General features: G+C 37.3%; 1 protein-coding gene across 2 annotated transcripts in view; it reads right to left on the reverse strand.

The window, feature by feature from the left end:
* Positions 1-3243: 3243 nt before the first annotated feature.
* The window catches only part of kremen1 (kringle containing transmembrane protein 1), a 66806-nt gene continuing 53377 nt past the window's right edge, over positions 3244-16672 (reverse strand). Inside the window, exons 4-10 of one of the 2 annotated variants that reach the window (XM_081367318.1) lie at positions 10558-10682; positions 8740-8893; positions 8543-8652; positions 8211-8433; positions 5788-5973; positions 4180-4264; positions 3244-3870 (exon numbers count right to left, since the gene is read on the reverse strand). In XM_081367318.1, the coding sequence (XP_081223444.1) occupies positions 3714-3870; positions 4180-4264; positions 5788-5973; positions 8211-8433; positions 8543-8652; positions 8740-8893; positions 10558-10682 (1040 nt within the window). In that variant the 3' untranslated portion in view covers positions 3244-3713. Of the gene's footprint in view, positions 3871-4179; positions 4265-5745; positions 5974-8210; positions 8434-8542; positions 8653-8739; positions 8894-10557; positions 10683-16672 lie in introns of both variants that reach the window. The other variant, XM_081367317.1, reaches the window with a different exon arrangement.

Below are 16672 nucleotides of genomic sequence, written 5' to 3' on the forward strand. Positions count from 1 at the left end.
CAAACACAACAGGCATAAGAAACATGCATATTTATTTTCGCACTCAGGACACATTAAATAAAAACTACAAAGGTAACTTATACAAAAGATAGATTATATCCCATTTTACATCCAAAATAACAATAATTTATGGTATAAATTAAAATTCGCACTATTTTATTTACAATTCCATGAAAACAACATCTTTTTTATTATCCCTGGAAGCACCCTTTCCCAAAATTGTAGGGATTCCTATCTTGGTTTCTCAGAAGGAAGGCCCAGTGGCATTGTGATAAACCACAGAAGGATATGACACTTTTTTTTCCACTGCTAAAAGTGTTACGGCGTTCTGCTTTGCGATCTAAATGGCCGCCTGGTTTCTGCATTATTCACCAGCCTTTCCAGATGAATATGACCTTGTTGGATTTAACCTGTCACTTTGGGTTTGTCTCTCTCTCTGTGACCGGTGACACTTTAGTATGCATGGGCAGCCTCAGGCACTGCAGAGCTAAGGTTATGATGAAGTATGCATTAATTAGCAGAGTGCAGACAAACACACTCATATTGAGGTAAAGCGAGGTCTTTGCACTTGAATTGGGTGGGTGGCTTGCTTAACTGAGGTCATATTACAGATTTGTTTTCTTATACAAGGTATTGGTTTTCAAAAGATGCAAGTTGTGATATAATCATAGTTTTAAAAAGGTTGCCCCTAAAACATTACACAAGATAAGTACTTCGGTAATAAAGTGCAAAATGTAGTGATTTTGTTAATTCGTTTTTGTACAGCATTAGTGACATACCCACAAAAAATGCAATGCTGCTCCCCCATGTGTCAGATTATATACTGAATGTTCTCAAAGGGATTTCTGAATAAAGGGCCTTTACAATATCACTAAAACTTACATTAAGTACTACTCACACAGCACTAAGTACAAAATGGTTGACCTGTGACTGATGGCTGTGCAAGTGCTGTAAACCGCAAGCTAAATGTCATGATGACACAACAGGATAGTTTACTCAGAAATGAAATTTCTGTCTTCATATACTTTTTTGTCCATACATTGAAAGTCATTTGAGAACACTGGGCCTCATTCATGAAATTTTCAGAGTAAATTCAGAGTAATTTGTGACCGATTTCACAAATGCATCATCAACCTCAACTTTGATAGTTAAACAATCATTTGTAAAAAGGGACGCACATACACATTTGAATTAAAATGAATTATAACATGAAAGTGTTAAGCTTGCAGGCAAATACTATTGGTGTAATCTATAATGATAAAAAAGAAAACGGATTACACAAACACTTTCAATAATTTGTGTTTTATATATTACACTTATTTCCACATTTAAAGGGTTAGTTCACCCAAAAATGAAAATTATGTCATTAATGACTCACCCTCATGTCGTTCCAAGCCCGTAAGACCTCCGTTCATCTTCGGAACACAGATTAAGATATTTTAGATTTAATCCGAGAGCTTTCTGTCCCTCCATTGAAAATGTATGTACGGTATACTGTCCATGTCCAGAAAAGGTAATACAGACATCATCAAAGTAGTCCAAGTGACTACAGTGGCTCAATCTTAAGTTTATAAAGCGACGAGAATACTTTTTGTGTGCAAAAAACAACAAAAATAACGACTTTATTCCACTATTCATTTCCTTCTCTCTGGGCCTCGAGTGAATTCACGTAGTATAACTGCATAGCGCTTCTGAGTTGTACGTCACACGCATCACACACATGACCAGCGTCGGCCAATAGTGAGCCTACGTGTGACGTACAACACAGATGCGCTACGGAGTTATACTACGTGAAAAGACTCGAGGCCCAGAGAGAAGGAAATTAATAGTGGGATAAAGCCGTTATTTTTGTTGTTTTTTGCGCACAAAAAGTATTCTCGTCGCTTTATAAACTTAAGATTGAACCACTGGACTACTTTGGTGATGTCTGTATTACCTTTTCTGGACATGGACAGTATACCGTACCTACATTTTCAATGGAGGGACAGAAAGCTCTCGGACTAAATCTAAAATATCTTAAACAGTGTTCCGAAGATGAACAGAGGTCTTACGGGCTTGGAACGACATGAGGATGAGTCATTAATGACATAATTTTCATTTTTGGGTGAACTAACCCTTTAACTAATGTTAACATCTGGATGTTTTACGCAGCATGTACGTGTGGTTGGGAGCAGGTGTACATTTTTTTTTTCACACCAACTAACATAAAAAAAAAAATGAACACTTTCGCTTTATGAACAATTTGCACAAAAGATTTTTCATGAATGAGGCCCAGTGTTGTTTTGGATCCCACCGACTTGGACAAAAACAATTGAAACATTCACTGAAAATATCTTCTTTTGTGTTCTAAGAACGTTATACATGCTGACAGAATTTTCACTTTTGGGTGAACCAGCCCTTTAACCGGTTTGCACGTTCCTTTGCAATCCTCGCAGCTAGCAGTGCAGTGATCCGCATGGTTTTTGGCTGGCTGGAAAAGTGCTTCAGAATGTGAGAGCTCAAGTTGTGGTAAAGGGGGAGAAAGAGCAAATTGTTTTGGAAGAATTTCACCACAGCCTCTGTTGGGGAGTGAAATGAAAGGGGATGACGTTCGATTGTTCCCACATAGAATTACACAATGTTCATCACAATGCTTCTCTTGCTCAAGTCGAAAACCTGACAAGAATAATATGCCCCAATGACACCCACAGGACTACATTTATCTTGAGAATCCCCAAGAAAAAAACAACACTCCCTTAGTGCCTATTCTCATTTGCAATTCAATGCTCCAAAGGATCAATGTTTTTACATCATAGAGACATTATGACAGCTTAAAAGACAGACAAGAGTTTTTTTCAGTCCTGAAGGCACTTAAAGGCAATGCAGAAAGATCAAAACCCAACACAAACGATGAGAGACGAAAGCGAGGTCCATAGGGATGTCTGAACTACAGCTCGTTTTGAACATTGCCCAACTTGTAGCAATTTCAGGCTTTGGTTCTCCGCAGTCCATCTCGCCGATTCTCTCTCTCTCTCTCTCTCTCTCTCTCTCTCTCGACTTTTTTGTTGTTCACTTTGAGTCTGAATTGCTCTCGACATGATTGTGACATCAATCCTCCGCCGGTTCAGCCAGCTCTCTTACATCTGAAGAAAGGAGTTCTGTGCTCCTCAACAACAGGTGACCTACATTAGAGGTTAAAGAGCGAATGAAGCATAATCGTATCTCTTGTCCAGAGGGGCTCCGTGGATTTTTTTTTTCTTTTTTGGTTATGTAAGTGGTTTTGTCTTTCAGTGTGCTCCACATTGGAGTCTCACGTTTTCTTTAATGCAGACGCTTATCTGTTGATCACTTCTGTGAAAGCAGAGAAAGAAACAGCTGGGCCACTTTATCCTTTTTTTGCCATTGGTCATTTGTCCGTTTTGGTCTGTGGCAACAGAAACATTCCAGCACTCCTTTGCTAATCAAATCGCTTGGTTTATATGTGCACCTGTCACATGATTTGTTGAGATGCAAATTGAGAGTAAGCGCATTGGCCAGCTCATTTTGCGCAGTTTATTTGTTTCTTACCAACAACCGATCGGCACGTTTAGACTGGGCCCTGCGCTGGTCATTTGAAGTGAAGTAGGGATCGGTCGGATCCCTTTTCAACGCCCAGCAGCAGAAGACCAGCATTGCGTACAGTGTGTGCATCTTTTAGGGGGCTAAAGCAGCCGTAGAGGTCAGAGGCGTTGAGGTTAGTTTCCCACAAGAGGGCTGAGGTCTCCATGGTGGTTCTTGAGTTTCTTCTTAAACAGAGAGATGGTGGAAGGTCTGTAGAAGATGATCCAGGGTTCAGACGTAGTGCTCTGCGCACACGAATCTGACCCGCTGATTGACGGGATGGATGGGGATCTGAGAGGGGGCGACAAACACAAAAAGACGATTGATTCACATCACACATTTATGTGCTGCAATATATGCCTGGTAAACCCCAAATGACATGCAAATTGTACAGGCGAACATCCATTATGAGCAAAATAGACTCTATAAATCTGACAACAGTGCAGTGATAAACCTGCACAACTTCCTTGTAGCCTACCTGCAATAAAACCTTCTATAAGCTAATCAATTTCATCACAATTCTTCATCTAATGCTTAATAATGGCATTTCAAATTGAAAAACTTTATAAAATATATTTAGTTTGTAGCATTTGTACTTACTTTACAGTAAGATGCAGGAGCAGCTTAGCTACCATGGCTATGACTGTTAGCGTTAGCAGAGCAGCTAATGCGTAGATGGTCCACACTGTAAAACATGACATGTTTATTAGTGACAGACAGTAAAACTAATGCAGCCTCATAATTACAGTTGTACTAAAAGGGAAGGCTATCACTAGTGAAAACTCAAGTACTAGTATGAAGAGTGGCTAGCTTTAGCACAGAGCTAACAGCAAAAATTTGAAAACTAACAAAATAAATAAATTAACATGATAGCCATTTTGCCAGCTCCAACATTACAGTAAAGTTAAGACTGTAAAAACATAACGTATTAATGTGGGATCTCCCAAGGAAGCTTTCACAGTCTTTTTTTTTTTTTTTTGTTTATCTTTTAACAGTCGTGGCTAATGTTACCACAGTATATTCTAGTAACACTAAATGTAGTTATTAATATTCAATATACCCCTTATGGAAAAACCACATTAATTTCATGTGTTCAACATGTGTTTCACATGTGATCTCATGTGTTTCACAGGGGAATTTACGTGGCCAGTAGGTTCCCTAAAGACTGTGTTATTAGACTAGTTTTGTTATCTTTAATATGTTTAAAAGCATTTCTGATTTAAACTTTAATAGCAAAAATGTTTTCAGAAGTTGCTCTGTGGCATATACACTTCAAAAAAGATTTAATCCAATAAATTCTACTGTTGAAAAGCTTGAGATCAGTGAGATTTTTTAAAAGTCTCATGTTCACAATTTATTTGATTAAAAATACAGTAAAACAGCAAAATTGTGAAATATTATTACAATTTTAAAAATTACTGTTTTCTATTTGAATATATTTTAAAATATAATTTATTCCTGTGATGTCAAAGCTGAATTTTCAGCATCATTACTCCAGTCTTCAGTGTCACATGATCCTTATTATTAGTGCTTTGTATTACTATGTATGGTAATATTGGGAGTATATAAATCAAAAATTATAAATATATTTTTTTCTTTCCTTCCTTGTGTTTTAACTAGATTAGTTTATTAAATAAATTTCCAGTATACTTGCAAACAAATTACTGAGCAAATACATAAATATCAAGATATATATTGAATCTGAAAAGTACAGGGACATAATTTTTAGGCATTTGGACAGAAAGTTACCATGGTAAACTGTAGTACAGTCTGTTTAATACAGTATGCGACTAAATTGTTACGTATAATCTCACCAGGCTATCAGGCTATATTTTTAGCGCAATTTTCCACCGGACAAAATTGCGATTGTTAACTCATGATTTCTGTTCTGTCTGTGCGCACCAATCTTGCACTTCTATCCACTCCTCAACCAGACCACCTAGAGACCTAGAGAGGGTTTTCGGCATTATGTTAAGGAAGGTCTAATCTCGGGAACGCACAAAAAAAATCCAGGAAAAGATTTACTATCTCTTAGTGTTGTGATCCCATGACGTGAGAAAATTGCGCTAAAACACTCACTGAGTTTTTATTACTTGTTTATATTTAGTATAAAAAAGTGAGGAAAGTAGCAGATCTGAAGCAAAATGAAGAGAACTGGACACATACTGGTGCTGTGGCCTGTGGTCCGGCCCGGTCCAGGCCACTGACCTGGCATGTTTGCAGGACTTGATGTGATTACATGTGATTGATGTGAGTACAGGAGCGAGGACTTTCCACTCTGACTGGTATTTGATTTTGCTGTAGTGCTTCCCGTACCAGGCCGCACTGTACTGGTGTCCTCTTCATCACCATCGTCATCCTCTTCCACAGGTCTGACTCCTTGATTGCTTAAAGCTGTGGGGAGTTCATATGTGGTAATCAGCCAATGAAACACAAACAGAACCCAAAAATTCCTTGTTAAGATATGCTGATCATCTGATTAAAATTCATAACGTTTCTACTGACGTCCCCCCGGACATCACGGAGAGAGATTTCAAAGCTCTTTCAAAAAAAACATCACGTCTCTCATTCAGCGTTGTAGACGCAGATATAAACGCAGTATGTGGTGTTTGAATCAAACTCTGCCTGCAGGGGAAAAGGGCTCTGTGAATAGTGAAAGCCAATTTGCTTCTTGACCTTTTCTTTCAGAAAACCCTTTTTCCATTTCATACTTCCCACTCCCTTTTATTCTTCCTCAGATTGTGGTTATTGAACTCTGCCTCCCAAAACAACACAACAGAAAGTGACAGCGTGTCTGAAAATTGTATAGATATGACAAAAAAGCATCCAGAGAGTGCTGCTTACACATATTTGGCTTCTATTTCTTTTATTTTTTATATTACTATTTTAAACTCATAAAAACAGCAGAGTGTGTTTAGTAACATCATATGATGCATGATTTCAGAGTTATGTTTTTTTTAGTTTGTGTCTCTTAGCTTTGAGTAGAGGCTTTCTGTGTCGTCAAATTCAACAAAATACACTAATCAAAAGTTTGATTTTTTAAAAATGTTTTTTATTTTATTTTTATATTTTAAGTCTCTAATGCTCATTAAAGCTGCATTTATTTGATCAAAAATACAGTAAAAGCAGTAATATTGAGAAAAAAGGTAAAAAATAGAATATACAGTATGTGTTTGTGTGTGTGTGTGTGTGTGTGTGTGTGTGTGTGTGTGTGTGTGTGTGTGTGTGTGTGTATTTTTTAACAATATATTAAAATAAAATATATTTAATATATTTAAAAATGTAATTTATTCCTGTGACGTCAAAGCTGAATTTTCAGCATATTTTTTCCAGTCTTCAGAGTCACATGATCCTTCAGAAATCATTCTAATATGCTCATGCATAGCTCAAGAAACATTACTTACTATTATCACTATTGAAAACATTTGTGCTATTTGTGAAAACTGTGATATATTTAGTAAAAAAATTTGTAGAAAGTGAAAAGGACAGCATTTATTTGAAATATAAATATTTTGTAACATTATAAATGTCTTTACTGTTATTTTTGATCAATTTAATGCATTTGCTTAGCCTAGAAATCAAGACGCACCCTAGCGGCAGCAAAATGTATTTTGCAGCCAGGGTAGTCTAGCAACTCTCCGTTGACTTTCGAGCTGGAAAAAACAAACTCTAGTCAGGCCAATCAAATCGTGTACAGAGTCGGTGGGCGGGCTTAACATAATGATGGCAGAGTTGTAACGGTCCCAGGCGGTCCTGCTACTTGAAAACAAAGAATGGCGGCTGCTGCTGGCGAACAGCGGTCTTTCGAATCGGCTTTGGCCGCGACTCTGGAGGACTTGGAGTTAAGCTTTTCTTTGAGAAAAGAACAAAAAACGGCACTTAAGTCATTCTTAAAAAAGGAAGATGTGTTTGTAGTTTTGCCGACCAGATACGGCAAAAGTTGAATCTATCAACTAGCTCAGCTGGTGGGCAAACGCTCTGGTTGGTTGTAGCGCTATAGGCCTTTTTCAAGGAAGTTAGAAGTTGCGTGCAGACGGAATTTGAAAGACAACCGTTTATCCCGCCCCTCGGATTGAGCCGTGCCAATGGTGAGTTGCTAACATCTTGATGTAGGTCTGGCTTTCCAGGCTAAAAGTATTGATAAAAAGGTAACACTTTACAATAAGGCTCATTTGTTAACATTAGTTAATGTATTAACTAACATGAACTAACAATGAGCAACACATTTATTACAGTATTTATTCATCTTTGTTAATGTTAGTTAATAAAAGCACAGTCGTTCATTGTTTGTTCATGTTAGTTCACAGTGCATTAACTAATGTTAACAAATACAACATTTGATTTTAATAATGTATTATTAAATGTTGAAATTAACATTAACTAAAAATAATACATTCTGTAGAAGTATTGTTCATTCTTAGTTCATGTTAACTAATGAAACCTTATTGTAAAGTGTTACCGATAAAAAAAAAAAAACATTTAAAAAAATCTTACTGACTCCAAACTTTTAGAATATATATATATGTAGATTTCAATTTCACACACTTTTTTTGTAACATTTGCAGTGATATGACCATATATAAAAGTGGACAGTCAAATGTTTCCAAATATAAATCAAAAGAAATCCTCACCGTGATAAAGAACAGAAAATCCCTGTGCCTCATTTGTCCTATCCGAGAAAAAATACAAAATGACAAAGTCTGCAGTGATGTTCACGATGTCGCGCGGTGGATTGCGGCCATCGAATCGTGCCACCACCCGATTGGAGTTTCCATCCAACAGTTCCACCATATCAGTCTGGTCCACGATATTGAAGAAAGTAAAGTTGAACAGAAGGACGGAAGCACCTGGAACCTGGAAGAGCAACATGACAAAGATAAGACAGCTGTCAGTATGCCAGATACATATAATGTGTTTTGGCTCTAGCAGGCTCTCTCTCCATTAGGAAATTAAAAGATTATACCTGAATGGTCCAGTAGCAGACCCTGCCAGGTCTGTATTTGTCTGGGAAGTCAGGAGAGTAGATTACTGCAGAGGGGGATGTGTAGTTTCCTCCACAAGCGCCTACTTTTGCTATAGGAGTAAAGTGACAGCTTCAGTTTTTTCCTTAACTTGCTAGTCCATGTCCTTTGCACAGGTAATTAGACTATGAAAACTTACTGTCGAAAACTATGACACGTCCGTCGCCTCCACATGGCTGGGTGTGGTCTCCAAAACACACATGGTTGCACTCTGTGCTCGGAGCATCACCGTGACGATGATAATCAAGGTCGTTGCCACAGAAACAAGCATAGCCGGATTCCATACCGGCGAGCTGAAAAAAAGGATTCACAAATGATCATAATTCTCTCATGCCTGGACAATCCAAGCGTGCAGGCAATCAGAAAAAGTAAGCAAAATACAATATATATTATTGATTTCATCCCACACAAGCAGATGCACATGATTACATCTTGGACAAATATTGATTCTTTTTTTTCTTCTTTTTGCTGAGTCATTAACTGTGGAAAAATTGACTAAAATCACAATTGTATAGAAAAGGTCATGTAAGTAATTTTAAGTATATTTTAAGTATGTATATATATGTATATATGTATATGTATATATATATATATATATAATTGGGTATAGTATTTATATAATTGGGTAGCAATCTTGGATGTACTACTATACTGTACATTTGTAATATATATATATATATATATATATATATATATATATATATATATATATATATATATATATATATATATATATATACATTTAGCTAGCATACATTTAAACTTTATGCTAAATAAAATTTCTGGTTCTGATTTTGTGATGAAAAGTGACCAATACTTGTTTGTAAGATTCCTCCATAAAGAGGCAACGTGTTTTTTAAAAAAACAACAACATAATTTTAGCTATAAAATCTGACTGGACAAGCCACATTCATTGCTTTTGTGAAGGAACCAATATGTACACGTGACCACACATTAATATACAGGTGCTGGTCATAAAATTAGAATATCATCAAAAAGTTGATTTATTTCAAGAATTCAACTTAACAGGTGAAACTAATATATTATATAGACTCATTACATGCAAAGTGAGATATTTCAAACCTTTATTTGTTATAATTTTGATGATTATGGCTTACAGCTTATGAAACCCACGAAATCAAAATCCCAGAAAATTAGAATATGACATGAAATCACACAGTAATTACACAGTGATACCATGGTCATTGAACCAGGTTTTGGTTCTTTTGGCAGTGTGGGCAGGTGCAAATCCTGCTGGTAAATGAAGTCAGCATCTCCATAAAGCTTGTCTGCTGAAGGAAGCATGAAGTGCTCTGAAAATGTCCTGGTAGACGGCTGCGTTGAGTGGACAGCACAGTGGACCAACACCAGTCGATGACCTGGCTCCCCAAACCAACACAGACTGTGGAAACTTCACACTGGACTTCAAGCATCTTGGATTGTGTGCCTCTCCATTCTTCCTCCAGACTCTGGGACCTTGGTTTCCAAATGAGATGCAAAATTTACTCTCATCAGAAAAGAGGACTTCGGTCCACTGTGCTTTATTAAATCCAGAGTCAACGCAGCCGTCTACCAGGACATGTTCAGAGCACTTCATGCTTCCTTCATTTACCAGCAGGATTTGCACCTGCCCACACTGCCAAAAGAACCAAAACCTGGTTCAATGACCATGGTATCACTGTGCAATTACTGTGTGATTTCATGTAATATTCTAATTTTCTGGGATTTTGATTTCGTGGGTTTCATAAGCTGTAAGCCATAATCATCAGAATTATAACAAATAAAGGCTTGAAATATCTGACTTTGCATGTAATGAGTCTATATAATATATTAGTTTCACCTGTTAAGTTGAATTCTTGAAATAAATCAACTTTTTGATGATATTCTAATTATATGACCAGCACCTGTATATTAATGTGCTTTCTATTGTATGCATGTCCCATAGTGAAATTGGTACCTTGTATCTTTGGTTGCGGCAGAAGCTGATGCAGTTCTGAATGGTGAGTTTGTTGGAGGTCTGGTAGCCTCCGGATAGAGGTGTTGGATCGCCGCTGTCCTTAAAACAGCCCAGATTACCAGGCACTGAAAGAGAAAGAGACAAAAAATGCAAATATATAAAAAAAAAATCACTGGAAAACATGACATGGCCATATTAAAGCCTTATGCCCATGTAGAAATTTAGAAACATCAGCCGCTATTAAATGCAATAACAGACACACTTGCAAATCATTAACTTCCCTCTGCCGGTAAATCGTCTGGAAGCGTGTCTTAAAGACTGAGGTGTTTTATGAACTATGATTAAAACAGCACGCATGGCCCAAACAGTGTGAGAACGAAGAGTGCCGTATGTGACTAAACCTCATCCTAAGGGAATGCACAGATGGATTCTGGGGGGTTTGTTAATTATAAACTGAATGAGATCTCAGGGTGAGAGAACACCGAGGTCAGAAAGAAAAAGAGAGACAGAGAGAAAATGTCTTAAAGTCTATGTCGGTGCCATTAAGTGTGTGTGCTATTATCTACATGAAACAACTAGAAATCAGCTCGCCAACCCGCTGAACACCATCGTAAACCAGCGAGTTCAGTTTAGGCCATTTTTGGTAGGGTTTTTTTTTTGGCATGGAAAAACTTGGGGCTGGGAGTGCAAGGAGAGCAACTAGGGCAAAATATTATCACATTGTTTTTTTTTTTCATTTCATGCATTATCGATATTTATCATGATATTCATATACCATTAATGGGAAAGAAAATGCTTTCCATCTCAGACCTTGAGAATAAATGTAAACTTGTTTGTTCTAGGCACAGACTAGTCAACTTTAATGCCCTGCCATGACGCTTTAAGCTTGATGTCGACTATAGTCATGGCCTATAGAGGGCGCAACAGGATAAGAAATCTTTGAGGTCCACTTTTACTTTCCGTTTCCAACAGTTAAAATGACTAATGAATGCATACTCAGAGAGCGCTCCACAAGATAGGAGATTATATCTGATTATATTGATTTTATACTACAGGGCCGTTGAATGCTTGAATCTGATTGGTTGAAGAACGTTCTAAGGTGAGCATTATTTTCAGGGAAACGCACTGCTAAAGTAGTTCCAGGCAGGTCTTGACCGCATTACAGTTCCATATCACTTCGCGTAGTCAACCGTAATAACGGAAAATAGGATACAATTCATAACAAGAAAAAACATGCAGCCCCATGCGCTTGATCTGCAATTTTCAATGTCTAGCTTCACAATCAATGGAAACATGCAGTTTAATTGTAATAAATAAAGTATATAGTCCTATATAATCAATAGAAAATTAAACTGAATATAGGCTAAATAAATGGATAGTCCTGCAGCACGGATTTTTATTGCAGATAATATAACAAATAAATAATTATTGATAGGCCTACTTGTTAAAGGGCATTGTGTTTCATTTATTTGGCTAGTCTACTGTCATCTGTCAGTAATAGAAACAAAAGAATGAACGAATTAATTAAAACGAATTGAATGAATAAATAAATAATAATATTGACGCACATGCTTTTCTGTCTCATTATTGCAACATCTCTCTCTAATAACTGCATTAATAACTGCATAAAGCCGGGGACACACTTTAAGGCCGGTTATGAATGTAATTTGATAGTTATGACTGATCATGTCCAAACGCGTGTTCAGTCTGTGTTCAAAGTCGGTGTTTAAAATATGCTGCGATGAAAACAGTCAGAGAATGTGTCAGCTAGTCGTGTGTCCCCAGCATTAGTCTGCTATCAGTGGCTCAAACCTCCGTTACTAACTCTAAAATGATGTTTTGGAATTAGCAACGGAGGCATGGTATTACATGCGTAAGAAATTAGTCCTACATACAAGAGCGTTTTAATGACAAAAACTTTACAAACGTCTTGAAATACATAATCTGAACAATGTTTCGAGGTGTGGTAACTGTAGTATAAGCGGAATAATTGACTTCAGGCCGTTGAATTATTAGAAAAATAATGCACACCCGAGGTGAACGGCCACTCCGCTTCGTGTGCATTATTTTTCTAATAATTCAACGGCCTGTCATCAATTACTCCTTACATATCATCTGGATACTCAAAACTGATCAGTGAATGGGGAGGTTTATATAAACTTTAACAATTTAATTTATTTTCAAGCTTTTAAAATGTAATCAAATGAAAATATAACAATTAATTTACAACAACGACAAAAAATATGAAAGAAAAAATATATTGGTTGTATGATATTCCTTAGAAATAAAAATGTTATTATTAATACTTTTAGAAGTACATTTTAGTATACAGTAGTGATATATTTCTGTCATAATTTCTTAAAATTAAACCGAACTTTTATTTTGACAGTTTGTCGTGAAGACCTTTTTGTTTTTGTTGAATGAAACGGTGAAAAGCTTGTGAAGAGACTCTCAAAGCAGCTCTGGAAATGCAGTTCATGTGTTCATGTCCTCATATATTGAGACGGCAGATGCTTAAAACACCATGACTGTGTGAGTTTGTTATCAGACAAAACCGCGTTGCTCATTCACAGAGACACGTGGAAAAATAACTTATTAGCGGCATGCACTGACTGGCTGATGACGCGTTTATTTCTGCTGCATGATTGGCTGTTAGATTAATCCATATCCAGAGCTTATTATCGTCATCGATGTAAATTTCATCGCAAGCTCAATGTGATATTGTTCATCGCCCATCCCTTATAGCAACCAGCCATAAAAACCTAGCAACTTCATAGCAATGCGCTAAAACCATTCAGAGCACCCAGCAACCATACAGAGTAATTCAGCACACACATAAAGTCACATGCCTTTTATGCAAGAAATGAATGGATGATTGGGATTTGTTTGTGTGAACGTAAGTGTATGTTCTATCTGAAGAGTTTTAAAGAACCATTTAGATGACAGAGTAGGTTAAATAGTGAAAGGTTTGATTGCAGACTGGTGATAAGGATAAAAAAAAAAAACTCTCAGACACTCCAGAACTCTTCAAGAACACATCTCAGCACAAGTCGGCACTTGCACAGGCCTTGTTCCGCTCGCTGGATACAATGAAAAGTTTTGTTTTCAAAGGGATACACGTTGGGGCTAACTCAGGCCACACACACACACACACACACACGCACACACTCTGTTTCTCTGTATCTGTGTGAAAGTGTTTTACTGAAATATTTCATGCTGTTTGATGAACAGTGAAATTACAGCAGGAAAAGTTTGATAATGAATTTTATGCTGTCAGTTAAAACACACACACACACACACACACACACAAATTAACTACTACAACAGATCGTGACAGTAAAATTAATATCCATATAAATAGATCTCGAGTGGGTTTGCTGAAAATAAACAAACAAAGTCGTTATTAAAGGCAATGTCAACTAATAAATACACAATTTAAGGAGGACATATTATAAACTTTTATATAAAAAAAAGTTTGTTGCAATTACTTGATCCAAAAACATGACCATTTTACACTATCAGGAGATGTCACGCGCATGACGTCACCGTTTTCACGAGATTTTGTACAGTAGTTTACACGGAGACGATAACGGTATCGTTTTCAAAAGTTTCAAAAGTTTAATGTACTGATTAATGCCATTGTGACATCATTAATGCAATTATGACATATGCCATGACCATTTCTTTTTTGCATCGTAGTTTCCTTAAACGGTCTGGGTCGATTGTGGAGGAAGTATTAAACATCTAATATGTTCTCTTTGACGGATTGTGTCGCATAATACAAAATTTGCCCTTTCAATGAAGATTAATTAGGCTCTTATTTCATAAGAGAAAAAAAAATCTGTTTTCCTTTGTATGCAAATATAATATTCAAAATGACCATTACATAAATGTTAGCTAAAGACTAAGTAGAGTTGAACAGACAAAGACTGTGCAAACCCTACAACTTTCATGCTTGTCTAAACACAGACATGTAGAATATAATCCACAGTCTGTTCCTCTTATTAATCAGAGTGTAAAAAACCACCACAAACTGCAGTGCAGCGTGTTCCTCCCCCTCATAAATCTGGAACAATATCCACATGAGCGGTGTTGAGTCAAACACGGGCCTGTTCTAGTGGATTGGATCTGAAGATGATCCATCGCTGCCAGCGAGGAATTTCTGGGTGGAAATTAAATGGAAGACTGCATGTAATTATGATCGTTAGATAGAGGACAAAAGCCTTAATTACACTGATATGCTTTTACAGAGAACAGAAACTCATTTTTCACTCTCGGATGCCTAGAGAAGAGGGGGAAAAAGAGAGTATTTCTCTTGGCCGTTCCTTTGCCACTTCAATGGCAATAGCTCTGAACTTGAAAGCAGGGCATTCTGCTCTCCAGGGCTCATGCAAGATTAAAGACCGCAGGTCTTCTGCTTCTGACAGAGTGATTGTACTTTACCATCAATTTATCTGTCCTTTACCTCTCATCACGCACTGGGTTTGCTTCCCCCTGCACAAAAAAGGACTCATCTCTTTCACCGACACAGCTGCTGTTTTAGGCAACGCCATGTTTTTTTAGTTAACTTACCTCAGAAAACTTCAAAAGAGATTTGCAGAACGTACCTCATGCAGTTAAGATGTGCTGAACATGGGCAACAACTGCGAATATCCATGCTTTAAAAGTAATACAATCGACTTCAAAGTGTAGAGTGGAATTTGAAGATTTTATAAGGCGCTTGGCTGGCGAACGCAATGGCATTACGTGTGCTAATGTGCCTCGTTTAGACTGGCTCGCATCCAGATACGGCTTTCAGGAAACACACACTTTCACAATGGAAAGATGCGACGCATGCACACACACACGTCTATTTTTTACAGGCCTGCATCTGCATCTCAACATGGAAAGAACTGGAGTCTTAAATTAAACGCAGTTGGGAATGTGGCTGGTTCCACTGCTGAAATACATAAAATTATTAAATGCCTCACAAAAACACACAGTGATATTTGATACTACGCAGGCCCATGATGAAATATCTCAGTGTTTTTTTTTAAGATTGCTGGTTTGATTGGCGTTAGGGGCAGCCAAGGAACTCTGATGACATTTACAAGTGTGCCCTTGAGCAAGAGACATGAGTTAGTTCACAGTAAATCACTTTAGAGGAAAACTATCTTCTAATGACAAAAGAAAGAAGAAAACTCGCTTCACCCTGATGTACAGCTTACAGGCATAGATCGTAACAGTTTGAAAAACACATCAGATTACGATCTCATTCTAAAAATGGCAGTGACCTTTTCATATTGCAAGTAGAGCTGTAAAGCTAATACTAATTTAGTGTGATTAATTATTTAAAAATGCAATAAAATGTATTTTACCTATGTAAATTCTCTAATAAGGCATTTTCAGATTATTGGAAAAACTCAAGTGCAGCCTTTATGTTTTTGCGAGCGCAGAGTCAGCATAGACCAAGCTGCTACCCCAACTAACAAGGAACGTGTGGCAAGCAGGACAGGACAGGGCAGGACAGGTGTCACCTGCACGCCACACCGGTCTCGAGTATCTCACAGAGGAGCTCCGGATTGATAAAAGGGGGAGCGACGACAGTGAAGGATGAGAGAAGACCAGGCCTGGACTATTTATGTTATGTTTATATGTCGTGGAAGTTGTCCCTGAGGGGCTGCCGCTTTTACCTTCGTTTTTGTGTTTGTTTATTGTGATATTAAACATGCCTCCTTCTTCCCTTATCAACAAACCTCATTACAGAACGTTCTCAGAACTTTGGCTAAAGTTCCGGCAAGGGTCTCTCAAAGTTACAAACAAACCTTCTTCCAGTAACATTAATACTGTAGAATATTAGTTCAAAGTTATCTGGTTTTTAATAATGTTCTCAAAACATCAGCACAAAAACGATATTTATACATCGCTTTTTAGCGATTTTTTAGTTGGACGTTGATCTAACTTTTTTTAAATGTTACTACTTGTTCCGGAACGTTCAGAGAACATTCATAAGACTCAAAGTTAGCTAGATGCTAGTCTCAGCCTCAGACGTCACGCACACAAAATTGGAAACACCTCAGAAGTTTCGAAGTTGTCTTCTGATTGGTTGAATTCTACAGGATTTCTGGGAGACGTG

Source organism: Scardinius erythrophthalmus (genome assembly GCF_964197995.2).
Source record: "Scardinius erythrophthalmus genome assembly, chromosome: 5".
NCBI classification, from domain to species: domain Eukaryota; kingdom Metazoa; phylum Chordata; class Actinopteri; order Cypriniformes; family Leuciscidae; genus Scardinius; species Scardinius erythrophthalmus.